This window comes from Phyllostomus discolor, chromosome 3 (genome assembly GCF_004126475.2).
Source record: "Phyllostomus discolor isolate MPI-MPIP mPhyDis1 chromosome 3, mPhyDis1.pri.v3, whole genome shotgun sequence".
NCBI lineage: Eukaryota > Metazoa > Chordata > Mammalia > Chiroptera > Phyllostomidae > Phyllostomus > Phyllostomus discolor.
Genome location: NC_040905.2, coordinates 117,866,758 through 117,894,092, shown reverse-complemented (window position 1 = coordinate 117,894,092; position 27,335 = coordinate 117,866,758). Strand labels below are relative to the sequence as shown.

The 27,335-nt window shown below is 47.6% G+C and overlaps 2 protein-coding genes and 1 long non-coding RNA gene across 3 annotated transcripts; 1 reads left to right on the top strand and 2 right to left on the bottom strand.

The window, feature by feature from the left end:
* Positions 1–693: 693 nt before the first annotated feature.
* GDPD3 (glycerophosphodiester phosphodiesterase domain containing 3) lies at positions 694–6,623 on the bottom strand. The gene is made up of 10 exons (XM_028532032.2): positions 5,972–6,623; positions 5,643–5,685; positions 5,346–5,481; positions 5,215–5,260; positions 4,972–5,090; positions 4,785–4,874; positions 4,369–4,502; positions 2,982–3,041; positions 2,827–2,878; positions 694–870 (listed from the first exon to the last, which is right to left on the bottom strand). Exons 1-10 carry the CDS (start codon positions 6,108–6,110, stop codon positions 745–747), a joined length of 945 nt encoding a protein of 314 aa, XP_028387833.1. The 5' UTR covers positions 6,111–6,623; the 3' UTR covers positions 694–744.
* Positions 6,624–6,763: 140 nt separating this feature from the next.
* On the bottom strand, positions 6,764–13,872 carry MAPK3 (mitogen-activated protein kinase 3). Its single transcript, XM_028512642.2, has 9 exons — positions 13,688–13,872; positions 12,447–12,629; positions 9,937–10,126; positions 9,636–9,752; positions 9,235–9,349; positions 8,720–8,851; positions 8,453–8,562; positions 8,207–8,361; positions 6,764–7,352 (listed from the first exon to the last, which is right to left on the bottom strand). Exons 1-8 carry the CDS (start codon positions 13,855–13,857, stop codon positions 8,239–8,241), a joined length of 1,140 nt encoding a protein of 379 aa, XP_028368443.1. The 5' UTR covers positions 13,858–13,872; the 3' UTR covers positions 6,764–7,352; positions 8,207–8,238.
* Positions 13,873–13,946: 74 nt separating this feature from the next.
* LOC118499614 lies at positions 13,947–19,538 on the top strand. The gene is made up of 3 exons (XR_004902114.1): positions 13,947–14,611; positions 15,030–15,146; positions 18,291–19,538. It is a non-coding gene; the product is annotated as an uncharacterized LOC118499614 (long non-coding RNA).
* The last annotated feature ends 7,797 nt before the right edge of the window (positions 19,539–27,335 follow it).

The following is a 27,335-nucleotide window of genomic DNA, read 5'->3' as shown; positions in this document are numbered from 1 at the left end:
ACCCTGGGCGCCAGAGCCTGGGGACAAGCCAGTTCCTACCGTTGAGCCTCACCTCCTCCCGCCGCTAGGCTCCCCTGATGCCCCTGTCCCTCCAGGCCGAGTTGGTGTCTGCTGTGGGCTCCCCCTTTCCCTTTCTCATCTCTGAGTGTGCTTAAACATGTCTGCCACACTAAACTTGTTTCTTGCAGTGCCCCGGGGATCCAGCCTGGCCTAGTTCAGTCAATACAAGTTTGTGAAATTCGTGCTTTATTAAGTGACATACTAGGGCCGCAGAGGGCTGAGGAATTTGGGGAACTTCTGGAGTAGGAAACAGGAATGGCAGGTTGGATGGCTGAGGCAGCAGATGGGTGTTGCCGGGAACTCGGCTGTCCCAGCCATGCCCACCCTCTGCAGCCAAGTGAGGAGGTCCACAAGGGCAAGCCAAGCCCCTTGCTGTGTGCCCTGCACTCTCATGGCCTCAAAATGGAATGATTATCTGTGGCTCTGAAGGGACATTCCTGATGAGAGTGGAAGCCAGGTTGGCATGGGGTGCAGTATCGCTCTGGGTCTGGAATGCAGTGGAACCAGTGGGTCAGGCTGGTTAGGGCCCCAGACTCTGGCCTTAGACTGTCCTAGGCTGCCATGATTGCAGTTCAATAGGATCTCCCACCCCCACCCTCCAAAAAAAAAAAAAAAAAAAAAAAAAGGCAGGACTGAAAAGAAAACATTTATTGGGGAAGAGAAACAGAAGGGAGGGCGAGGGTCTCACTGGGCCCCACGGTTGTCCAGGTAGCGCCTCAGGGCTGTGGGATAATCGGTCATGACGCCAGTGGCTCCCAGATTGTAGGCCACTTCAAAATCAGACTCTTCATTAAGGCACCAAAATATCACCTGAGTGGGGAGGGAGGGGATTTTAGTTTCCAGCTTCACCTGGAACTCCCCCTGGCATCCAGATGGTCAGCTCTTTCCTCTGTGGATACCACTCAGCAGTGGTATGCAGAGGAGCTGATTGTTAAATTTTCAGAAATTTTGCAGATTGTTTTGAATACAGCCATTGTTAAACATTAAATTATATAAACTTGCAGCCCTGGCTGGCGTAGCTCAGTGGATTGAGTGCAGGCTGCGAACCAAAGCATTGCAGGTTCAATTCCCAGCCAGGGCACATGCCTGGGTTGCAGGCCATGGCCCCCAGCAACCAACCACACATTGATGTTTCTCTCTCTCTCTCTTTCTCCCTCCCTTCCTTCTCTAAAAAGTAAATAAATAAATATATTTTTAAAAGTATATAAACTTGCAATTCAATACACTATATTAAAAGCAAAGGTAATAGACCTGGCTGGCGTAGCTCAGTGGATGGAGCGCGGGCTGGGAACCAAAGTGTCCCAGGTTCGATTCCCAGTCAGGGTACATTCCTGGGTTGCAGGCCATAACCCCCAGCAACCGCACATTGATGTTTCTCTCTCCCTCTCTCTCTCTCTCTCTCTCCCCCTTCTCTCTCTAAAAATAAATACATAAAATCTTAAAAAAAAAAGAATAAAAAAAAAAGCAAAGGTAATAAAAACTGAAAACTCATGACAGCCTAAAATTTCACTACATTTACTATTCCCTGTGCTCTGGAGGTTATGCCTCTTGAGTGTGTACGGTGAAAATGCTCTATGACCGTGTGCTACCTCACATCTCTTTCCCGCTCTGTTCAGTGACTTCATGTTGGTGGCCTGAAATCTGCTGAGGCAGAAGTGTATGCTCCAGGGAAATGATCTAGTGTTCAAATCAGGGTGCTTTTTCCCTCCTGGAGAATGGTCCCAGTTGTGGACTGTGTGCCAGAGGTCACTGGACCTCTCAGTTTTTTCATGTGACAACCGAGTTATGGTCCAGCCTCCTAGAGTTGTGGGGAAGCCCAGAGGACTGGGAGGGCTGATCTGGAAGAGCCCCATCATCCTCACTTACCCCCACATCTAATCAGCGGCTTGTCTGTGAATTAACTCTTCTATCCACCGCCACTGTTACCACCTCAGTCTCATTATGAGACTCTGCTTCCACAATGGCCCCTACAATCACTTCTCCACATGGTGGCCAGGGTGATTCTCACTCAACAAATCTCAACTGGGTCAGGTCTTTTTCCTCAAAAGCTTCTTTTCCCTTTGGGCTGAAGTGCAGGCTCCTTGCCGAGGTCCTTGGGTGCCTGCTTCAGCCTCTGCCACCTCCTCTAGCTCGCCTTGTGCTGCTTCCTCCAGACTGCAGCCTGGTGGAAACCCTCCCCATTTCTCAGACTGCCAAGGCCTCTTGCTCCTCTGGGCCTTCCCACGTGCTGAGCCTCCTGCCTGAGATGCTCTCCCTTGTCCCTCCTCCTGGGTCAGCCTCTCACTTCTTCCAGAAGGCCGCCTCTGACCCCACAGACCGCTGCCCTATTTCCTTTATGTCCGCTACTTGCCCCTGTGATGGCCTACTTCATTCCTTTCCTCTGCCCCTGTGGTAACTCCCTCATCCGTCCTCAGTACCATAGTGCCTGGAATATATTCTCAACAAAGTTTTACTAATTAAATGACCTGGTCAAAGCTGATGCTCAGGGGAGCAGAAGGAGGCGGGCTGGGCTGGTTTCTCCCTCCGCTCTTTGCCCAGTCCCCCTCAACAGGGATTAGGACAGTTCAGTGTATCATCAGAATGGCTAGCTCTTATCAAGCCCTTACTTAGTACCAGTTACATATCCAGAAGAGTTAAATATATCATTATGCTCATTTACAGATGAAGAAACCAAGACTCGAGGTGCCCAGCTACACAGTAGCAGAGCTGTGACTGGAATGCTGTGCTGGGCGCACGCTCTGAACTGAGGTGGTGGTCAAGCCTCACCTGCACTCCTCGTTGCTCCAAGTGTTGGATCAGACTTTTCCTCATGATGAGCCTGGTGGGGAGGAAGACAGCAAAGGCCAGTATGAGGGACTAAGGAGAAGGGCTGAGGCAGGTCTCTGTGAGGACACTCCACCCAGCCTTCTCGCCCACCTCACCATTTAGAAACCACAGCTGCCAGCTGGTTCAGCACAGGGCTGGAGAAAGGGAAGTAGGTCCTGCGGAGAGGTGATATCGTGGTCATTCCATGGGTCTCTGTCACAGGGGTGGGTAGTGATCCCTGACTAGTGAAACCTACTCCCTCTAGAAAAACCTTTCCAGTTGCCCAGATGAACAATTCACCCACTGTTCACCAAGATCCTACTCCTATATCCTTGACTCCACGCTTTGAGGGTGTGCCCATGCCTCACCATTTTATGGAAGAGGAAACTGAATCTTGGAGTGCTATTTTAACTTGCCCAAGGTCACATAGCAAGTCTGTGATGGGGCCAGGACTGAAACCCAGCTTGATTTCCAAGCTGCACACGCAATCTGGACATCCTCCTGGTTGGGTCTGACCAGCTTCCTGAGACCAGACGGTGTTTAATGGGTCGGCTACTTGCCCCTAATTGTTCCACTTTAGGGGTGACTTTAGAGGCTCTTCACAATGTCCCAGGGAAGGCTTTGGAGTCAGAGCCAGGGCAGACCAGGCTCTGAGTACAGAGCTGTATGACCTCAAGCGAGGTCATCTAGTTGTATGACCTCAAGCAAGTTACAGAATATCTTAGAGACTCGGACTCTCTATGGGCACCGTGGGGCCAGGATTCCTGTACCTTCTGGGGGTGCTGCAAAGTAAAGCTCAACTACGCTAAAGGAAGTGGAAACAGTTTGCAAATCTCATATAAAAAGTTATGTATACAGCGTTCTGTAGTATAATGATGTCTTTGTAGCAAAGGGTTGTGGGGGCCTGTCTGGGAGCTTCCCTCATGACCACATAAGGGAGCAGAAAGCACTGAGGCCACCACAGAGTTCTCTGAAAGCAAAGGGAGGGGCGTGGCCTGAGAGCTGGTGAAGTATCCACATTTCTGACTCTACCCAGATGTTACTTTGTTAATCCTTGTCTCCCAACAGGAAAACACTTGCTTTTCCTTTTGAGAATCAGAGAGTGATACTGTAATTCATTAGCACCTGTCCACCTGGCCAGGCTATAAGCTGAGGGCCTTACCCCACCCACACTGGTCTTCACTAGTGTAACTGTATCTGGAAGTGTAGGCATTCAATACATATTTGTTGGATGAATGGATGAATAGATGAACCCTTTGTCCTAAAACTCCATCCACATCAACACACATTTGTGCTGAATTCCAGGGAGTTTATGGTCCCCTTAGTATTCATGAATGCTAGATGAGAACCACTGTCTTCCAAGCACTCTGGGGTTATCCAGAGAGGAGCCCGAGAACTGGGGACCCTACAAAATGGAGTTTGAGGTAGAGAGGTGTTTTTTTTGAGGACAGAAGCAGCGGGAAGCCTGGGGAGGATGAAGGGAGATGGGGACCCTATGGGTACCTGTTGATGATGGTGGGAAGGAAGCAGATGAAGAACTTCTCAGGGATAGGGATGAAGGGCAGTAGCCCCAGGTAATACAGCAGTAACAACCAGAATCCTCGTCTTATTGTGAAGGAGAACGGCATCTCGGGGTTCTGGGAGGAAGGGGAGGTGAGAGGGCATCAGTCTGCTCCTGGGGAAGCAGAGAGGCTTGGGCTGCAGGGGAACAGCTTTTGGATGTTCAGGAAGCCCCACTTCCCTGCGGGGTCAAAGCCACATCTTGGCTCAGACCTAGATGCACCCTCCCCGTGCCCTCCAGCATGACTTTACTCACACGATTTCTCTACCACCTCACCTCTCCAAACCCTGCAGAACCCCTCAAACCCTTCTAGCCCGGGAGGATGGGCCACCGGCGCAGGGAGGGAAAAGGGACTCACGGCAGCCTTGCACTTCTTCATGACTGAGCTCTTCTCTGAGGCCCAGATGGTGATTTCATTGCGGTCAAAGTGCCTCACCAGGCTGGCTATCTAGAAGGAGGAGAAGAGATGAAGGGGAGTTAGGCCTCCTTTGAGGCCCGGCCACCCCCCCCCCCCCGCCCCAAGCCCACCCTGCCTGTGGCACCACCTTGTGAATGAGCTTCTCGTTTTCCCCTTTGACCTCCACACTCATGGGCGTCCGAGGGAACCTCCGGAACATGTCCTCCAGACTCACCATGCGCCTGTCTGACCCATGTGCAAAGTGGCCTGGGAGGTTGTGGGAAGAGAGACCAGAGACGGATGGGTTGGGTGGGGGTAAGAACCCAGGGGAACAGGGGCAAGTCCTAGGGGAAGAGAGAGGGCAGAGGTTGAGGCCCTGACGCGTTCTTACCTGGTGAGAAGTACACCTCCAGCTCCTCCTTGTAGAGGGGCAGCTCCTGGAGACAGCAAGGAGCATGTGAGCAGGAGGCTCATGGGGAGGCTCTCTGGGTTTGGTTGGGGGGGGCCTGGGGCAAGGCCCACCTCAAAGGCCAGGCTGTCCACATCCTTGTTCACTCCTGACTGGCGGTACAGGTTGTCGTCGTGCGACACCACCACCACGCCGTCCCGAGTCAGCTGGCAGTCGAGCTCTAGGAGGTCTGCCCGCTGGGCCATGGAGCTGTGGGAACAAAGCCAGCAGGGTGGGGGCCCTGGGACAGGCGGGCCGCAGCGCATGCGGCGAGAGGGTCAGGGCAGTGGGATGTGCAGGCTGTGTGATGCCTTCGGGGGGCTCCAGCTACCCCTTGGCATTGGGCAGCTTGGCTGGGCAGGGGCACGTACTTTTCCATGGCCTCCATGGTGTTCTCCAGCTTCTCTCCAGATCCTGTGAGGGGCAGCAGCGGTGGGTCCCTGGGGCCTGGTCTCCCTCCTTCTCCCCTTACCCCTTGCCTCATCACCCACAGTCGGCCCAGGCCCAGGTTGAACAGCCTCTTCTTCCTAATTCCACACCACGCACTGCCGCCCTGCTCTCCTCCTACCTCAGTCTTCGCCTTCTGTCTAACATTCGGCACCTCAGACCTACTCCTCTCTGCTGTCCACTGTGGCACATGGCTTGCTATTCTTATTCCACCCTCAGTAGCTGACACTCTCCCTCCCCCCACCCAGCTCACCTCCGCGGTGGGCCGCCAGGCGGGGGCAGAAGGTAGGAGCCCAAGGTGTGTGCAGCAGGCGAGGCCGTCGCAGGAAGAAGATGGAGACCATGACATAGCTGCCCAGGGCGGGCAGGGCATAGTACAACAGAGGGCTCATGGCCGCACTGACTGCGCTCTGACTGCCACGAGCTCAGCCGTCCTCATGAACTGTGCTGCCTTCCTGATTGCCTGGCTGATGTACGCTGGTTCCACCACTGGTCACCACCACGCCCCTGGGACCTGCTGAGCCTGCTGCTGGCCCAGGGCCAGGCTGCAGAGCTCAGCTGGAGATGGAGTAGAGGCAGGAGGAGGAGCCAGGCAGCTCCAGCCCTCACACTCCCAGACCCTTCACAGACCCCCCAGCGCCTCTCTCTCCTTGGCTGGACTGGGGGAGTGAAGTCCCTCCGTGGCCAGGTCCCCTGTAACCTTTCCCCTCCCTTACCACTTGTTTGTGTGCCCAGGGGATGCAACACATTGCCCCTTGCCATTTCCAGAAAATCCGGGGTGTGTAGGATGCCCGAGTCACCCCTGAATCACCCCTGCCAGTTAGGAAGACGTTAGGGGAGAGGACAGTGACTAAGGAGATAAGTGATTCCACTTTGTCCAGGAATCTGGAGCTTCTTACACTCCCACCCACAACCCTGGCCAGCTGGGGAGCCAAAGGTCACCAGGGTAAAGCCACAGCTGGAAGCAGCTGGGCTGGAGTGTCAGTCTTCAAAACAGCAACGGCGAGGGACACAGCATCAGTAAACACAGACAGAGCCATGGCCGTCATGTACACATCTCTGTATTTATATATTAGACACAGGCACAGGGGTGGGCAGGGGCACTGGGCTCCCCACGTGCCCCTACCCCTTCTGTTCACCCCCACACAGAAGCAGCAGGTGCATTACATGTGGCAGCTTAGGGGAGGGAGTTTAGGCAGGGCCCTGCTCCTCAGGTATACTAGCCCTTGAGCCTTAGGAATGTTCCTTCAGGGAAAATGGGTGAGGTTTTAATGAGGCCAGTGCGGCAGGGATGCCCTGGGTCCCTACTCAGTGACCCCTATCCCCCACTGCCCCTCAGTAGGTCACAGGGCAGCCAGAGCCCTTTGATTCCAAAACTACCAGAGACTAGGAGAGCTGGGGTAGAGGAAAGCAGAGCAGCTTAGGGGGATTTGCTTTGGGGTCACCTGCGCCCTACAGGTCCTGGGGCGGCGGGTAGGACAGAGGAGCCTTGGCCTGCCTAAAGCAGGAGGCTAGAGCAAAGGGAGGGAAGGTGACCAGGCCCACCCTCTGGCCCGAGCTGGGCTGCCGGGTCTGGGCTGGGCGGTATCCGTTCTCTAACAATCCAGCAGGGGAGGGCAGGCAGGAGGCAGGGCCTAAACAAAAAGGCAGGCAGGAGAGGGACCATTAGCACGCATGAGAGCACCTGCCAGAGCCCTGGCCTCAACTTCTCTCATTTTATCCTCACAGTTGAGCGGGATGTGTCTTGGTGTCCTTATCCGTACGTGGGGATAACATTAGCCCCTATCTCATGGCGCTGCCACAGGATTAAACGAGTTCATGCAACATAAACCTCTTAGAACTATACTTAGTGCTGCGTGTTTGCTCTCATTATCAGGACTGGCCCCAGGAAACTGAGGTGCAGAGGTGAGGTGTCTTGCACAATACCATGCAGCTCTTACAGGTGTGTCTGCCTTCCTTCTATCAGTCTACAGCTGGCAGGAAGTCAGAAAGAAGCCTGGAGAAGGGAGGAAGAGCAGGGTCTTCCCTTGCTCTGTGAGTCTGGCCAGGCCTTGGAGAGTCCTCCAAAGGTGTGTCAACTGCTGACCTGGGGAGCATGTGTGAGAAAGCTTGGCATCTGGGTCAGACTGAGTGCTGCTAGCTCCTCCCAAAGCAATTACTGCCCCACCTGCCTCTCTGCCCACAGAGGCAAAAGCTGGCTCCATTCCTTGGATGGGGGAGAGGGGCCCTCCGTGACCTCTGAGGACCCAGAATGGGTACTGGGGCTGGAGAATGCAGGGTGTTGACAGGTGGGAGACATTTGGGGCTGCAGGAAAGGTGGAGGGACACGAAGACTGGTAGACCACAGGTCTGTAGCTTGAGCAGGCTCTGGTCCTTCTGTTGCCACCAAAGACAGGGATCATGGGCACGAGCAAGCTTCTGACTGTATGGTGCACTGGGTACCCTGGTCTCAGGGTGAATTTGTGTGTGGGCGGTGGGGAGCACTCACTAGGCCCCAGGGAGCAGAGGCATCTGTTCAGGTTAGGTGGCCTCCAGCACCCCAGGCTGGAAGCGGGCTGTCTCCTGGAATATGAGCTCCTTCAGCCGCTCCTTGGGTAGATCATCCAGCTCCATGTCAAAGGTGAAAGGTTCCTCAGCCACCGGCTGGAGTGGCAAAAAAGTGAGGCTTAGGCCAGATACTGAGGGATGCCTACCCCCACTTACCACCAGACCCTGTTACTGGTGGCTGGCCCACCTCATCTGTTGGGTCATAGTACTGCTCCAGGTAGGGGTGAGCCAAGGCTTCTTCCACTGTGATCCGCTTATTGGGGTTAAAGGTCAACATCCGGTCCAGCAGGTCAAGGGCTAGGGAAGTGCAAGAGTCAGGGGTCAAAAGGAAGACTAAGGAAGTTCCCAGGAGCACTGTTTTGCTCCTCTGTACTCAGGGGGCCTGTGTAGTCAGGTAGCTGCTGGGCTCAGGCCCCCAGCCATTATCCCACATCAGCCCCCGTGTCTCTCTCACCTTTGGAGTCTGATTTGGGAAAAAGCTTGGCCCAGGCCACCTTGGTCTTGGAAGGCAGGGACTGTAGGTAGTTTCGGGCCTTCATGTTGATGATACAATTCAGGTCCTCCTGGGACGGGGAGCCCAGGATACCTGTGGGTAGGGCAGAGGACTTGGTGAGAGAGCTTCTCTCCCTTCTGGGAACTGAAGGAACCAAGAACAAGAGCTCCCACCAACCCATTGTAGGTCCTGACAGTTATCTCCCAGCCAATACTATGGTGGTGAAGCAAGGGGTCTGGATTCAGGCAGCCCTAGGTTCAAATCTCAAAACCAGCACTTCCTAAATGTGGGGCGTAGCCTTGTTTTTCCCATGTACCAAATGGGATAGTATCTATATCTTGTTGAAATACTGTGAAATGCTATAGGGGCTCCAAGTGTGAATCTGACTTCTGCAGACTCACCGACCCTGATCCTAAAGAAATCTCACCTCCAATATGTTAATCTCCCTTCCACTCAGCTGGCCAGGCCCCCCTCACCCAGAATGTGGTTGAGCTGGTCCAGGTAGTGCTTGCCAGGGAAGATGGGCCGGTTGGAGAGCATCTCAGCCAGAATGCAGCCCACAGACCAGATGTCGATGGACTTGGTATAGCCCTGGGGAGGGGGAGAAAGTGGTGGGCTCCTGGGCCAGCCTCAACAGGTGCCTAGTGTCTGGGCCAAGCCACCACCCCAACCTGGACTCAGTACTTCAGGGAGGTACAGAGCAGAGGCCTGGCGGAGCTAATGCTTAGCTTCTTTCCAGATTCCAAGGACCAGAGCTATGTGACACTGCCCAGCGGGTAGACTTGCAGCATCATGGAGGTCACTGCCTGGCTCAGAGGTGGCTCCAGGGCTTTCTGGGACCTGACCCCTTCCCTTTGAGGGTGGGTGACCCCCCTACCTTGGAGTTAAGCATGATCTCTGGGGCCCGGTACCAGCGTGTGGCCACGTATTCTGTCAGGAAGCCGGTGTGGTCATGCTCAGGATCAGCAATCCGGGCCAGGCCAAAATCACAGATCTAGAATCCAACCCAGGCTGCTAAGCTTGGTGCTCAAGGTCTTCACAGCCCAAACAATCATATCACCATGCCTCTGCCCATGCTGTTCCCCTTGCTTGCGATGCCCTCCTACTCCAGGGGACTATTAGTCAAATGGAAGCCCTAGACCCACGGGGAGGAAGCAACAGGCACCCAGTCCTCTGACCTTAAGGTCGCAGGTGGTATTGATGAGCAGGTTGGAGGGCTTTAAATCCCGGTGGAGCACGTTGGCTGAGTGGATATACTTGAGGCCCCGCAGGATCTGGTAGAGGAAGTAGCAGACGTGGTCGTTGCTCAGCTGCTGGCTTTTGAGCAACTTGTACAGGTCTGTCTCCATCAGGTCCTGCACAATGTAGCTGAGGATGGTATCGGAGACCCCGCAGGTGGGGGCAGCAGGAGGTACTTGGTTAAGAAGAATGGCTCTGATGACTAGGCTTCCCAGCTCCTCCAGCTGGCACCCCTAGGACTCAACAGATCTGCCAACCCATACTGTGAGCTGGGCAAGGCCCATACTCAGCAGTTGGGCTCAAGGCCTCTGCTGCATCTCAGCTGGTGACCCTGAGCAAAAGCATTTCAGTTCTGGGGCCTCGGTTTCCCTACTGGGTAAAATGGGGACAGTGAACTGCAGAAGGCAGGAAAACTTCATAGCTAAGAGCGGAAGCTCTGGCGTTAACCTGCTGGTGCTGAAACCTCACCCCACTGCTCATTGGTTTTATGACCTCAACCTGTCTGTGCTTCTTATTTTCTCATCTGAAAAGCAGGAGGAAAAAAAGTTCTTTTGAGCGTGGTTGTGACAATGACATGAGATGACCCATGTAAAGCAGCCAGCCCAGTGCTTGGCAGGTTTTAAGTGTTCAGCAAACATGAACTAGTATTGCTATTATAAATGCCTGAGCCACATGGCTGTTGAGAGGGTTAAATGAGATAATGTATGAATACCATCTGGCATGCAATAACAATTTTTTTTTTAGATTTTATTGATTTATCTCCAGAGAGAGGGGAAGGGAGGGAGAGAGGGGAAGGGAGTGAGAAAGAGAGGGAGAGAAACATCGATGTGTGAGAGAAACATACAATGTGTGGTTGCCTCTCACACGCCTTCAACTGGGGACCTGGCCTGCAACTTAGGCATGTGCCCTCACAGGGAATCAAACCAGCGACCTTCCAGTTCACAGACCGGTGCTCAGTCTACTGAGCTACACCAGCCAGGGCAAATTTAAACAAAAATTACTTATTGATTTTTAGAGATAGGAAGTTGGGGTGGGGGAGACGGGGAGAGGGAGGGAGGGAGGGAGAGAGAGAGACAGAGAGAGACAGAGAGAGAGAGAAACACTGATTTGTTGTTCTACTTGTTTATGCATTCACTGGTTGATTCTTGTATGTGCCCCGACTGGGGCTCAAACCTGCAACCTTGGCATATCGGGATGACAATATAACCAACTTAAGCTACCTGACCAGGGACAATAAATGTTTGCTTAAAAATAAACACCTACCTTATGGGAACAGTTTGTGTAAGACAAATGAGGAGAAACTCCCAACAGCACGCTCCTACTCAAAGAGTGCTTGGCCATACATCAGAAGACAGAGGAGTAAATGTCCTTTTATATTTTAAGATTAAACATACATACATACATGCATACATGCCACTTGTCTCTGCACAAATAAGTTAGGACTGTCTTTCAGAATCAGCCTCAAAAGGGCCTTCTGAGAGCATATGGACAAACCTCATTGTTTTACAGATGAGGAGGCTCATGCAATAAGATGTTTAATGTCACATAGTGAGCTGGGGGTGAGTGTGGAGGCTTCCTGCCCACTGTTTGTGGTGGGGGCTGCAGACACTGCAGTACAAATCCCCACACTTGGGTGGAGAACTGGGACTGACTGGGGGTGGGTGGAGTGGGGTGAGGTGATGGGTATTACAAGTTGCTAACGACAAGAGCCAGGCAGGAAGTGGACAACGCACTAGGAAAGCTATATGGGGGAAGGGCCACAAAGACAGGGCTGTCTCTCCCTGGGCAAGGTGCAAGTCCACAGGTGACTGGGGTGGGGCTCTGAGCAGGAAGTCCTCGAGAAAGAATCTGGTCTCTCTTGGGGGAGGGGTGGAGGCAGCAACAGAAACAAAGTCTTGATTTCAGGCTTTTTGAGCCTCAATTTCCTCATTTATGAAAGGGAGCTGAGACCCATCTCATAAGGCAGTTGGGAGGTAGAATTAGAAATGCCAAAGCTCTGGGCGTGCACTGCACCTGACTCATAGTAGGCCCTCGAAGAAGGGCAGCTTTCTCCCTGCCTGCTTGCCTTCCAGTCTGAGAACCCAGAGGGGAAAGAATAATCTGTTAAACAAGAACTGACTGCGGGCAGAGGCTGGATCATGTCACAGAACTGCACATGTTAGGAGACAAGGCTCCCATAGGGAACATCTTGCCTGGTCCCCCACCCCAGAGGCACAGCACAGAGAACAGACTTGCCCAAGGCCACACTGCCTGTCTGCAGCAGGCCAGGATTCATCTGCCGCCTCCCAGCCCTCTTACACTCTGTGGCCTCTTTTCTGCTAGAAGCTTTCTTTTAATGGGTTTGGTTTGGAGGGTGACAGGGAAGGAGGAAGCAGAAAGAGAGCCAGTGTTCCCCCAGCCCAGCTCTGAGGCCGTGCCTGGCCAGCCATCTGGCCAAGGTGAAGGATACACATCCCTCATGGCTTCCAGGGTAGGTGCCCGAAGAATGTCTCGGATGCCGATGACATTCTCGTGGCGGAAACGCAGCAAGATCTGGATTTCCCGCAGTGTGCGCTGGCAGTAGGTCTGATGCTCGAAGGGGCTGATTTTCTTGATGGCCACGCGTGTCTTGCATATGTGGTCGTAGGCTGAGCTGAGAGGGCCAGAGAGGTGTCGTTGGTGCGGTCTTACAAAGAGGGAGTCCAGGCCTGGTGGCCCCACCCAGGCCATGGCAGGGAAGGGAGGGAGTAAGAGAGGGCTCTGGCCAAGTCATAAACAATGCTGGTTCCTTCCTGCTGTGAAGGCCTGGGATCTCCAGGGAGAAAGCTGGGGACCAGCCAGGCAGCCCTTCAGTGCTTCACAAAGAGAGGAAGAGACTGACCGCTCACTGACTTCCCCTCTCCTCAACCTTTCCCATTCTGGTTGCCCTGATCCCTCATCCTCCCCTTCCCATTAGGAACTCCCTCAACACGACACAGGTCCAGGGTCTGGGAGATGAGTGGAGGACACACAGAGAGGCAAATACAGGGAAAGGGAGGGAGTTACAGAGGGACTGGAGGGAAGGGAGAAGGCAGGCACGGGAGTCGGGGGAAGGTAGCTGGGCAGCAGAGCTGTTTCCAGATGAACACAGGCTCAGAGCACACAGTGGGGACAGAAGGACTCACAGAACCCCTCATGAAAGTTGCAGGGAGGCACTCCTGGACCCCTCATGGCTCACTGAGCCCCTGGCCCCCAGGCCCAAAGCACTGCCCCATCCTGTCCAGCCCTGAGCTCTGCTCTTTTCTTCTAAACTCTCTGACAGGCCTCACAGAGGGAATCTAAGACATCCTCTCCCCAAAGAAGGGTCCTTCATTCCCTCTTCACTAAAGATAGAACCTTCCCGAGAATACTTATTTTCTTCACCTCACCCCACGTCTACTGGGCCCCCAAGGTCCCCACAGCTCTGCCCTGTACTCTGATGCCCCTCCCTTCATTACAGAATGGTCTGTTGAAAGGCTCCAAGCCCCCTCCCCTTTGAACGCAGGGAGCTCTGCCTCCCCCAGAAAGCACTCAAAGGCCCTGTCCCTGGGACACTCCCCACCCTCACGAAGCCCCTGCCTCTTCAGGACGCTCGGATGTTCAAGCCCAGAAAGCACTCCGTCCCCAGCACCCCTCCAGCCCCCCTAAGCCTCCTCCCTCTGAGACGCCCCCTGCCCCGCAGCGCCCCCTCACCTGACCATGCCATACGCGCCCTCGCCGATGTACTGCAGCTGCGTGTATCGCGGGCCCACGTCGAACGGCTGCCCCTTCACTATCTCCACTTCCCCCGGGCCCCCCGGGCCGACCCCATCTGCTCCTCCGGGCTCCCCGCCCCCGCCCCCCTGAGCTGCCGCTGCCGCCATCTCCACTCCTCCCCTCCCGCCCGCCCGCCTCTCCCCAGCGGCCCCGCCTGAGGCCCCGCCCCTTCCCTCCCGCTTGGTCACCGGCGGAGCCGCGCGCGCCAGGCCCTGTCCCTGCGCGTCCTCGCGCCCATCACGTGATCCGCTCTGGTGCACGCCCGGCTTTTCCACAGCTGGTTCCCTGGCACCTGGCACCCGCAGGCTCAGTCTGATACAGTCAACGCCAGGGCTCCCCAGGGCCGTCTTAAAAAGGTCTACACTCCGGACCTTTTTGCTGAATGCAGAACAGCCAGTAAGGCCACCCGGTGACCTTACCGCAGCCACCCAGCAAGTGTGTGCTGCTGGATCTGGGACCAGGACTCTGTGGCCTGGCAGAACCGCTGCAGCCGGAGGAGTGGCCTGGGGCTAGAGATGGAATCTTACGGGAATCCTCACCAGCCCTCTAGAGTTTGGCCTCCCTGACCGGCATCAGCCAGAACATAACGTGATCTCCTTTGTATTTCACAGTAGCCGTGGGAGATGGCTTCCTTACAGATGAGGTCTGCCTCTCACGTGTGAGGAAACTGAAGCCTGAGCGGGATCTGATGACTTGGGGTTACTTAGACAATTGAGGGCTGGGGAGCGCCGGGGTCCAGACTCCCAGACAGAGGCTTTTGGGAGTGGCCTAGGGACCTGGTCTCTGCCAGCAAATGTGCGGTGCCCTTAGGGCAGGGGAAAGATAACCCCAGCCTGTGGTTACACGGACCGAAAGAGAAAGGTGAGAAAGCTGTTGCAGTGTTGACTGAGTTTGTTTAAAACATATCATCAGGCTTTTATCAAAAACAGCAAAATAGGTAACATTTTTGCTGTCACTGGATTTGGTAAAAGTGGAATCCTGTCAAGACCATCATCTTTTGATTCTGTACTAGACTTTATAGTCTATACAATTATTTGACCACTTCAGTTTCTTCAATTTCTTTTGGGGACAACCCCGCAATCTGGGTGTCATCCGATTTTCTTAGCTGGGTGTGTGGGACCATGCCTGTCTTGTTCATTACTGTACAGTGCCTAGCATTTGTACTTTGAATGGATGGACGAATCATGTTTTACAGATGAGGAATCTGAGCGCTGGGGAGCTGAGACTCAGAATGATATCTTCTGACACAGAGACTTTTTAATTCCATTTTGTCTCCCAGAATCATAGATTGTTAAAACTGAAGAAAGGGCCCTCAGAGACCATCCAGTCCAGCCCCTTCACTTCACAGTGAAGATGTGAACTGGAAGCTTCAGAAAAGCACATTTGCTAGGCTTCAGTAAGTAATCACATTGTTTTTTTCTCCCTTAGATGCTGGGAGGAGGTCCTTATATGCATTATAGATCAAGAGACAAAGTGGAACAGTAATTATGATTCTGAAATTGCTCATAATTAGATCTATGGCCAGGCACTCTAATTCAGATTAATGAGACTAAGCTGCTGGTTCCCAATAGTCCACAAGTCAGTGACTGTTCAAGAGGTGCTAATTATATCAGTGTTTTAAAAAGTTATTCATTTGATAAGCTGTTGAATGGCACTGTGTACAAAGCTCTGAGCTAGGCTCTGGGCATGCACTGTGGCTGATGAAAAATTACTGTACGGTGTGAATTAGTGGTCAAGAGCAAGAACTCTCTGGAGCTAGATTGCCTGTGTTAGAATTCTGTCTTTGCCCCTAGTGACGGTCTTACCCTGGGTGGATCACCCATTGGCCTCTTTAGTTGTGGAGTTTCTAATCTATTGAAGAGAAAAGATGCAGATATATGAATTAATTTAACACAAGATACATGGATGCAATATATGGTGTGTGGGTTTGGGGGTGGGTGAGATCACCCTTTCTAGAGAACTGAGGAGGGAGTAATGGAGGAAGTGGCATTTGCATTATTGAAAAAGAAGTAGGGTTTCAGGAGTTGGGGATAGAGGAAAGACATCAGGAAGAAGGAGCAGTATGAATCCCAGCGTAGAGGCAGGAGCGTGATTTGTGCTGTGTGGCTGCAGAATAAAAGGAGTAAGGGAAGTTCAGGCTGGAGCTGTAGGTTGAGGCCAGGCTGAGGAAGGCCTTGGATTGTGGCAAGTTTAGATGTTACTCAGTAAGCAGTTAAGAGCTTTTGAGGGACTTTTGCCAGGCCATTTTGCAACTGTGGGAGAATATAGCGACTCAGAATACACCATGGAGTTCGGCATGGAGACAGGTTTCTTGAGTGGCAGTGAGTTTCCTGGCTTAGGAAAGGCTGATGTATGCGGACGGGTGTCTCACTCCATTCAAAGGCATGTAACTGAGATTCCCCTCTAGTGGCGGAGGTTGGTACTTCCTTGGAGATTGGACTGGGTTTCTTCTATTTCATAGATTCATATTCAACTACTATAGACTGCACATCTATTCTGTGCCAGTCACTTTTATGTATTTTATCCCCTACCATCCTCACAGCAGCCATATGAAGTAGATACTACAACCATTTTATTTATTTATTTATTTATTTTTGGTCCATTCTTTCTTTTTGTTATTGTTCAATTACAGTTGTCTGCATTTTCTCCCCACCCCTACCCCCACCCTGTGACCATTTAAAAGGGGGAAAAAACAGAAACTTACTGAACTGTGGAGTTGGAAGAAACTGAAAGAATCATTTTCTCCACCAGGGAGCTCATCACCTCACAGCTCACCGTGCTGTTTGAGTTTTTCTAACAGCTGTTATTTGGCTTAGCTCTCTCCTGAGATCTACCTAGGCTGTTTTGAGCCAGTTCTTTTTTTTTTTTTAACTTTTTTAGATTTTATTTATTTATTTATTTTTAGAGAGGGAAGGGAGGGAGATAGAGAGAGAAACATCAATGTGCGGTTGCTGGGGGTCATGGCCTGCAACCCAGGCATGTACCCTGACTGGGAATCGAACCTGTGACGCTTTGGTTCATAGCCTGCACTCAATCCACTGAGCTATGCCAGCCAGGGCTTTTTTTTTTTTTTTTTAAAGCCAGTTCTAACCTGTTTGTGAAGTCGAGGTCACAGGAGAGGCCGATGGGTAATTTGCCCAGGGTAACACAAACCAGTGACACTTGAAGAGTGTCGAGACCATTCCCATTTCAACGACCTCAGCTGGCCTGCACCAACTGAGAAAGCAGCAACTGTGCAGGAATAGGGGTCAGAACACTGACCTTTTTTTTGAAATCCAAAAAGCTTCTGTTACAGTTTTCTTGTGACACTTCTTCATATATGAGAGATTCACTATGACCGGACATCTCTCCTCTGGTAAAGCGTTCTTCAGCTGATACGTTCTCGGAAATCTTTGTGGTCAGCAGTCAGTTCTGCCTGCCCTCTTCCACCCAGGCTCCTTCCCCAGGCTGCCCTTCTCACCAGCCTCCTTTCTCCACAGTATCTCCTTTAGTTACATCATATTCCTGTGGTGACAACTTTTTCCTTTATGTAAAATCTCTAACCTTAGCGTTTGCCTTTCTTGCCTTTCTACCTGGTTCCAGTCCCAAAGTTTCCTTGTTTGCCCAGCAGCTTCACCTGGAGCCTAGCCAATACAGAAATCCTGCGGGTCTGGTAAACATCATCCTTCTTACTCCGGGATCTGTTCTTCTTCCAGCCTCAGTACTGCCACTGTGCTCTCAGAGTCGAACCCTGGTATTTTTTTATTTTTTCATTTCTCTCCATAGCTAGCTAACTAACTCCTGGACATTTTATTACCTTAGCATTCCCCAAAGCTATCCTCTCTACCATTGCTAATTTCATATTTTTTTAACTTTTTAATTTTTTAAAAAGATTTTATTTATTTATTTTTAGAAAGGGAAGGGAGGGAGATAGAGAGACAGAGAGAAAAATCAATGTGCAGTTGCTGGGGGTCATGGCCTGCAACCCAGGCATGTACCCTGGCTGGGAATCGAACCTGTGACACTTTGGTTTGCAGCCTGAGCTCAATCCACTGAGCTACGCCAGCCAGGGCTTAACTTTTTAAATTTTTAAAATAATTTCAGAACTCACCCAAAAGTTGCAAAAAAGTGAAAAATTTCTGTATACCCTTCATCAACACCCTCTAAATGTTAACATTTTAAATAAACACAGCACAATTATTAACATCGAGATGTTAACAGTGATAGAGTTCATCTGTAGATCTTTTCCAAATTTTGCCAATTGTCTCGCCAATCTCCATTTTGTGGCTTAAGATGGAATTTAGGATCACATGTTGCATTTAGTTATTATTATTTCTTAATTTCTTTTAATCTGGAATAGTGCCTTATTTATTTTTTATTGAGTCTTTCATGACCTTGACACTTTTGAAGATTATAGGCTAATTATTTTGTAGAATGTTCCTCAGTTTGGTTTGCCTGATGTTTCCTTGTGGTTCCTTGTTTTCCTTTGCTTTTACTCTTTCATTGTACGATTACTACTGTGCTAACTAATGTCCTTTTCTTCCGTCTTCTCTCTCCTTAGATAGGCCTAACTCACATAGCGGGTGAGCTTTGTGTTAAGAAGGAATCTTACAGTAACAAGAGGTCAAAGACCCAGCTCAAATGGACTTAAACAGGAAAGGAAATTTATTGGCTTCCTTACAGAAGAGCTTAGAGGTAGATGTTAAAACACAGTTAAGCCCAGGGACTCAAAACTTGTCAGGACTGCAGCCCCACCTTTGAGCTGTGCTTTCTTCTGAGTTGGTTTCATTCTCGGGTGGTTTCTCTCATGGTGGCAAGATCACTGCCACATTTGCTTGTTTTCTAGCAACACCGGAAGGGAAAAAAAGCTCATCTCTGCCTGTCTGTATCTCTCTCTCTCTCCTTGTAACTAAAACCCCAGAGGTGACTCCCATTGATTATTGGTTCTGTTTGGAGCCTGTACAAATCCCCCAACCCATCAGTATGGAATTGGGGGCTTAGTTATCTCTACTTGCATGGCATGAATGGGGCTGGGCGAGGACGGCTTTCCCAGTGAAAATTGGGGTGCTTTCCTCAGAAAGTGTTGAGCAGACAAAAAAGCAGTGCCCATTTCAGTTTCTGTTTCAAAATTCTAAATTCCTCCCTTTAATTACCAAGTGAAGTCCAAATTCCTTTACCAACATCCAAGACCCACCTACTCTGATCCAAATCTATCTTTTCAGGCTCATTTTCTAAATGAGCCTTTTGCTCTAGCCACACTGAGTTTCTCCAAAGCTCGCATACCATACACCTTCCTGCTGCTGCACCTTTGCTTATACTGTTTCCGTTCTTCGGGATGCCCCTTATGGGGGATGGGTTTTTCAATGAAAGGAATCCTTTCCATATCCAGGATTAGCTCAGATACCACACCTTCATGAGGTCTTTCTGGTCTCCTTCAGCTGCATGTGTTATATCTGTATTTCTTATGTCTTGGAGCAAATGTCAAATTTGTATTTGTATTATATTTACTTATTTACTCATCTAGCCTTTCCTACTAGCTCGTGAAATTTCTTGAAGGCCATAATGCTGGTATCCTTATTTTTAAATCCTCTTCAGTATCAGGCAGTGCTTTGCACTCAATAAATATTTGTTGAGTGAGGGAATTGAATATTTATGGCATGGTCTGCACAGCCTTCGTAAGTGGGGATCTGCTTTCCTGGATGAGCTCAGTGTTGAGTGTTCCTGTTAAAATGCAGCATCAAAATAGAATGCCATTTTAAAAAAAACCCTTTATTTATTTATTTTTAGAGAAGGGGAAGGGAGAGAGAAAAAGAGGGAGAGAAATCTTGATTGGTTGCCTCTTGCACACCCCTAACTGGGGACCTGGCCCGTAACCCAGGCATGTGACCCAACTGGGAATCAAACCAGCAACTTATTGGTTTGTGGGATGATGCCCAACCCACTGAGCCACACCAGTCAGGGCAGAATGCCATTTTCTAGATGTAATCTGACCCGTGGGAGTATAATAGGAGTATTGCTTCCCTTTTATTGGTTCCATAACCTCTACACAGAGCCTTATCTTGAGCTTCCGATCTAAAATACATGCTGCTCATATGGACTTCTTTCCTTTCATGCCATTTGTCACAATTTGTCATTATAGATTCATTTATGAGGTAATAGAGTGCTAAGTGTGGGGGCTTCAAGGGGCCTCACTTTCTGCTTCTGTGAATTCACTTCACAGAACTCTGGAGAGATGAGGTATACTCTGTTAACTGCAGAAGCTTGGGTTATGTTACTTCCATATACATGTATTAAGCACTTTGTGCCAGATAGGCAAAGGCTAAATTGGACAGGGAAACTGAGTGCCTTCCAAGTGCTAGATTTTGGGGGGTATATGATCTAATTTGATTTTCACACTAGCCTTGTGAAATAGACATCGGCCTCTTTTCACACAAGGGGAAGCTGGGTCGGAAAGGGTGGGTGACGTGTTAGAAACCACACACTTGATAAAGGTCAGGCCTGGGACTCAAATGCATGTCTATCTGATTCTCAAGGGGAGGCTACATAAACGGGCACCGTGTGGGTGGGGAGGCGTGTGGAGCCACATTCAGCCAGCAGGGGCGTTGTAAATGTTTGCCCCATTTCATTTGGTTTCCTTTTATTTGGAAAAGCAAAGGAAAACAAATACAGGCTCTGGAACCAGAATGCCTGAATTTGAATCCAGACCATACTTATCACGTGTTTAACTTCTTCCTTGGTTTTCTCATCTGGAAAAGAGAATGTTGAGATTGAAATGCTTTTATATGTGGACCTGGGGGTGAGAGTGGCATAAGTCTAAACTATAGTTTTATTAAATACAAATTTGTGATAATAAAACTGATTCTGTCTACTTCACAAAGTTGGTAGGTGTAGTAAGGTTTTGGAGATTTTTGTACTTGCAAGACTAAAACTGCAAAAGATACACAGATGTTCCCTGTCTCTTATCATTAGAGGCCCCTCCCTAAGTTGACATCAGATTATTACTGTTTTTAAAATTAAGGTATTAATTACCAATAAAAACCCATCCATTTTAAGTGCACAACTTGATGGGTTTCGGTAACCGAATACAATTGCGTAACAATGATCTCAGTTATTATATAGAACGGTTTCTTTAAACCGAAAAGCCCCTTCCAGCAACTCTGCCTTCCAGGCGGTGGTGACCTACTTCAGTCACTCCAGTTTTGCCTTTTCTAGGATTTCATATACACAAAATTATACAGTGTGTGCTGTTAGTGTTTGACTTTTTTAACACTTAGTATAATATTTCTGAGATTAATTTGTGTATATTAATACTTTATTCTTTGAAATCAACTTTTTTTAAAAAAGATTTTTATTTATTTGTATGAGAAGGGAGGGAAAAGAGAGGAAGAGAAAAACATCAATGTGTGAGGGATACATCGACTAGTTGCCTCTTGCACACCTTCCACAAGGGACCGGCCTGCAACCCAGGCATGTGTCCTGACTGGGAATTGAACCAGTGACCCTTTGGTTCTCAGGCCAGAGCTCAATCCACTGAGCCACACCAGCCAAGGTTGAAATCAACTTTTTAATTAAGATATAGTTCACATAACATAGAATTCACCATTTTGAAGTGTACAGTTCAGTGATTTTTTAGTATATTCACAAGGTTGTGCCACCACCACCACTATCTAATTCCAGAAAATTTTCATTACCCTAAAAAGAAATCCCATTATCAGTCACTCCCCTCCCCATTCTCCCGTCTTTTGATTCCTGGCAACCATTAATCTGCTTTCTGTCTCCATGAATTTGCCTGTTTTGGATATTTCATATAAATGGAATCATATAATATGTGGCCTTTTGCATTGGGCTTCTTTTAGTTAGCACGTTTTCAAGATCTACCCAGGTTGTAGCGTGTGTCAGTATTTCATTCCTTTTTGTTCCGGAGTATTTGACTGTGTGGAGATACCACATGGACATACAGACCTATCAGCTGGTGGTGATTTGGGTTGTTTCCACTTTTTGACTCATGAATAATGCTGCTATGAACTTTCAAAACAAGTTTCTGTGTGAACATATGTCTTCTATTGTCTTGGGTATATACCTAGGAGTGGAATTCATGGATTTATATGGTAACTCTGTTTAATCTTTTGAGGAACTTCCAGACTTTTTCATGGTGGCTGCACCATTTTACATCCCACCAACAATGTATGAGGGTTCCAGTTTCTCTACATCCTCACCAACACTTGTTATTATCTGTCCTTTTTAAAAACTATATACCCAATCTAGTAGGTGTGGGTGATGTGGTATCTTGTGGTTTTTATTGGCATTTTTCTGGTGGTTATGTGTTTATTGGCCACTTGTATATCTTCTTTGGGGAAATATCTATTCAAGTCCATTCCCATGTTAAAATTGGTATATTAATCTTTTTGTTATGGAGTTATGAAAGTTCTCCACATATTCTGGATATTAGGCCCTTATGGAGATCTGATTTGCAAATATTTCCTCCTGTTCAGTAGATTGCTTTTTCACTTACTTGAAGCACAGTGAAATTCAATTTACCTGGTTTTTTTTGGTTACTCGTGCTTAGGTTTCCTGTCTGAGAAATGCTGCTGCTTACTCCAGGGTCAGGAAGATTTATGCCTATGTTTTTTTTTAAGAGCTTTATAGTTTTATTTCTCACATTTAGGCCTTTGATCCATTTTGAGTTACTTTGTATATAGTGTGAGGTAGCGTGTGGATCTCCAGTTATTATCCCAGCACCATTCATTGACAGGACTATTCTTTCCCCGTTGAATTGTCTTGCACTGTTGTTGAAAATCAACTGACCATAGATATATGGATTTATTTTGGGGCTCTCAATACTATTCTGTCATTCTAATTATTATTATTTTTTCTGCTGCTTGCTTTGGGTTTAGCTTGCATTTATTTTCCCAGTGTCCTAGGATGGACAATTTGGTTGCTGATTTAAAATTTTTCTTCTTTTCTAATATGGTCACTTCTTATACAGGCTCAAATTTATAGCTATTGTAGTTCAAATTTATAGTTGTTAAAGCTATAAATTTCCCTTCTAAGCAATGCTCAGCTACATCCCATAGTTTGGTATGTTGTATCTTCATTTTCATTCAAACCAAAGCATTTTCTAATTTCCCTTGTGATTTCTTCTTTTACTCATTGATCATTTAAATAGTGTGTTGTTTAACTTCCACATATTTGTGAATTTCCCAAATTTCTTTCTGTTATTAAGTAGCAATCAGAGAACATATTTTTTTAAGATTTAATTAATTTATTTTTTAAAATATATTTTATTGATTGTGCTATTACAGTTGTCCCATTCCCCCCCCTTCACTCCCCTCCACCCTGCACACCCTCTCCCACCCACATTCCCCCTCTTTAGTTCATGTCCATGGGTCATACTTACAAGTTCCTTAGCTTCTATATTTCCCATACTGTTCTTACCCTTCCCTTGTCTATTTTCTACCTACCATCTATGCTCCTTATTCTCTGTACCTTTTCCCCCTCAGAGAACATATTTTATATGATTTCAATCCTTTTAAATGAGTCTTGTTCTGTGGCCTAGCATATGGTCCCTCCTGGAGAATGTCCCACATGCATTTGAGAAAAATGTGTATCTGCTGTTGTTGGATTGCACATTCTGTAGATGTCTGTTAGGCCTATTTGATATTTAGTGTTGTTGAAGTCTTCTCTTTGTTGTTCCGCTGCCTAGTCATTCTTTTGTTTTAAAATATATTTTATTGATTATGCTATTACAGTTGTCCCATTCCCCCCCTTTATTCCCCTCCATCCTGCATACTCCCTCCCACACCTGTTCCCTCCATCCTTAGTTCATGTCCATGATTCGTACATATAAGTTCTTTGGATTCTCTATTTCCCATACTATTCTTAACCTCCCCCTGTGTATCCTCTACCTACCATCTATGCTACTTATTCCCTGTACCTTTTCCCCCATTTCCTCTCTCCCTCACCGTGCTGATAACCCTCCATGTGATCTCCACTTCTGTTATTCTGTTCCTGTTTTAGTTGTTTGCTTAGTTTGCTTTTGTTTTTTTAGGTTTGGTTGTTGATAGTTATGAGTTTGTTGTCATTTTACTGTTCGTATTTTTTATCTTCTTTTTCTTAGATAAGTCCCTTTAACATTTCATAGAATAAGGGCTTGGTGATGATGGACTCCCTTAACTTGACCTCATCTGGGAAGCACTTTACCTGCCCTTCCATTCTAAATGATAGCTTTGCTGGATAGAGTAATTTTGGATGTAGGTCCTTGCCTTTCATGACTTGGAATACTTCTTTCCAGCCCCTTCTTGCTTGCAAGGTTTCTTTTGAGAAATCAGCTGACAGTCTGACGGGAACTCCTTTGTAGGTAACTGTCTCCTTTTCTCTTGTTGCTCTTAATATTCTCTCATTATCTTTCATCTTGGGTAATGTGATTATGATGTGCCTTGTTGTGTTCCTCCTTGGGTCCAACAACTTTGGAACTCTCAGTAGACTATTTCCTTTGCCAGGAAAGGAGAAGTTCTCCTTCATTGGGGAACTTTATTGGGGAAGTTCTCCTTCATTATTTGTTCAAATAAGTTTTCAATTTCTTGCTCTTCCTCTTCTCCTTCTGGTGAAGGAGCCCTATGATTCGGATGTTGGAATGTCTAAAGTTGTCCCAGATGTTCCTAAGCCTCTCCTCATTTTGTAAAATTCTTGTTTCTTCATTCTGTTCTGGTTGAATGTTTCTTTCTTTCTTCTGGTCCAAACTGTTGAGTTTGGCACTGGTTTCCTTCCCATCACTGTTGGTTCCCTGTACATTTTTTCTTTATTTCACTTTTCATAGCGTTCACTTTTCCCTCTATTTTGTGACCAAGTTCAACCATTTCTGTGAGCATCCTGATTACCAGTGTTTTGAACTGTGCATCTGGTAGGTTGCCTATCTCTTCATCACTTAGTTGTATTTTTTTCTGGAGCTTTGATCTGTTCTTTTGGGCCGTATTCTTTTGTCTCATCTCACCTGGTATGTAGTAAGGGGCAGAACCTTAGGCATTTGCCAGGGCAGGGCAACCTACTTTGCTGTTTTGTGGTGCTGTCTGTGGGGGAGGGGTCCAAAAGGGAGCAGTGCAGGTTGCTCAGCTCTGGGCTTGGCTTTCAGTCACTTCCTCTGCCATCCACAATCAAATTGGGCCCTTCTGGTGCTGATTCCTGGGTGGGTGGTTTTGTGTATGTTCTAGGACCCTGTGGGTCTCTCCAACAAACTCTGGTATGAAACTGGGAGAGTTTCTCCTGCCATGGCAACCCCTACATGTTTTTTCAGTCATAGGTTTTGAGGCTTTATTTTATTGCACTGAGACCTTGGGTTGCACAGTCTATCTCACTCCCCAGTTGTTCCTCCCAGTTTATCTGCACACAAGTGTGGGACTGCCTGATCTTCTAGCTACTGCCTTGCCACAAGTCCTCTCCACCCAGCTGCCCATCTCTGCCCTTCCTATTGGTCTGGATGAATGTGTCTTCTTTAACTCCTTGGTTGTCAGACTTCCATACAGTTTGATTTTCTGTCAAGTCTGGTTATTTTTTATCTTTAAATTTTTTGTTGTCCTTCTTTTGGTTGTGTGAGGAGGCACAGTGTATCTACCTATGCCTCTGTGTAGGCCGGAACTCTGCCTAGTTGTTCTATCCATTATTGAAAATGAGGTAGGGAAATACACAACTATTATTGTTAAATTTACTCTCCCCCCTCTCAATTCTTTTAGACTTTGCTCCATATATTTTGGGACTCTGTTTAGGTGTATACATGATTACAATTGTTATATCCTCCTGATGGGTTGATCTTTTTATTTTAAAATGTCTTCCTTTATCTGTAGTAACTGTTTTTGGTTTTAAGGTCTATGTTGTATGATATTAGTATTGCTACTCCAAGTTTCTTATATCATGCTTTTTGCATGATATATTTTTTCCATACTGTTGCTTTCAACCTATTTGTATCATTTAATCTAAAGTTGTCTCCTGTAGATAGTGCAGTGTAATAATCTCTGCCTTTTAATAATTTATTTTTAGAGAGAGGAAAAAGGAGGGAGAAAGAGAGGGAGAGAAACATCGATTGGTTGCCTTTCACGCATCCCCAACTGCGAACCTGGCTCACAACCTAGGCATGTGCCTCAAGTGGGAATTGAACCAGCAACCTTTTGGTTCATAGTCTGGCTCTCAATCCACTGAGCCATACCAACCAGGGTATAATCTCTGCCGTCTTATTGGAGTTTTCAATCCATGCACATGTAATATTATTAATATAGTTGGATTTTTATCTGCTATTTAAATTTTATTTTCTCATATGTCTCATATCTTTTTTTCTCTGTTCTTTCTTTACTGCTTTCTTTTGCAGTAAGTAAATACTTTTTGTGAAATATTTTCTTTTAATTATTTTTTAGTGTTTTTGAGCTATTATCTTAACAATTGCTCCAGGGCTTACCATATATATATTAGCAGAATCTACTTCAAATACATACTAGTTTAATGCTATTGAGATTTAGGATGTTACTCTTATAGCTGTACTTGTCTTTCCCCTTTTTGTGCTATTATTGTCATATATATCACTACATGTTACAAACCCAATGATACAGTGCCTTATATATACAATACAATGCCTTATATAATTTTGTATCTATTAAAGAAGCTGAGAAAAGACAGGAGAGCAAGTATATATTTTGTAGACTTTCTTACATTTATTTCACCTTTTCTGATTCTCTTAATTTGTTTCTGTTGGTTCAAGTTATCCAAATCTGGTGTGATAGCCTTACACCAATACAACTTTGGTCTAACTCACTTTCTTTGTGCTGTTGTCAAATATATTACATTCTTATATGTTATAGGCCCAACAATGCACTTAAATACATATTGCTTTATATAATTTATTTTAAAATCATTTAAGAGAAAAAATATACACATTTATACTGATGTAATGACATGTCACCTTTACTGGTGCTCTTTGTCTTTCGTGTAGATTTGAATTTCCATCTGGGTTTATGCCCTTCAGCTTTGCTTGACATATTTCTTAGTGTTTCTTGTAAGGCAGATATGCTAGCAACAGATTTAGTTTAGTTTATCTGAGAATGCCTTTATTTCACCTTCATTTTTTAAAGATAGTTTTGCTGGCCCTGGCTGGTGTGGCTTAGTGGATTGAGCACTGGCCTGTGAACCAAAGAGCTGCCAGTTCAATTTCCAGTTAGGTCACATGTCTGGGTTGTGAGCCAAGTTGTGCCCCCAGCAGGGAGTGCTTGAGAAGCAACCACACACTGATGTTTCTCTCCTTCTCTCCTTGCCTTTCCCTCTCTAAAAACAAAAACAAAAGATAGTTTTGTTGGATATAAGATTTCCTTGGTTAACAATTTTTTTCTTTCAGTACAGTTGATCTTCATTTTCATAGATTCTGTATTTACAAGTTTGCTTACTAGCTAGCTTTTGTTGGTAATACCCAAATCAATACTCATGGTGCTTTCACAGTCATTTGCAGAAAAGTGCAAAAAGTATCAGAAATTTAGGTCACCAGATATGCCTGTTTCCAGCCGAAGTTGAACAAGGTGATGCCCTACCTTCTTTTGGCTCTTATACTGCAAACAATTGCCCTTGTTATGAT

Coding starts and splice junctions, on each gene's coding strand:
- GDPD3 (XM_028532032.2), bottom strand. CDS start 6,110: ATGAGCCCTCTGTTGTACTATGCCCTGCCCGCCCTGGGCAGCTATGTC. Junction 4,503..4,784: donor TGAAGAAGTGCAAGGCTGCC/GTGAGTCCCTTT, acceptor CCTTCCTCCCAG/AACCCCGAGATGCCGTTCTC. Junction 3,042..4,368: donor CTTCCCACCATCATCAACAG/GTACCCATAGGG, acceptor ACCTCTCCGCAG/GACCTACTTCCCTTTCTCCA.
- MAPK3 (XM_028512642.2), bottom strand. CDS start 13,857: ATGGCGGCAGCGGCAGCTCAGGGGGGCGGGGGCGGGGAGCCCGGAGGA. Junction 9,350..9,635: donor AGATCATGCTTAACTCCAAG/GTAGGGGGGTCA, acceptor CCCCCTCCCCAG/GGCTATACCAAGTCCATCGA. Junction 8,563..8,719: donor TCCCAAATCAGACTCCAAAG/GTGAGAGAGACA, acceptor GCACTTCCCTAG/CCCTTGACCTGCTGGACCGG.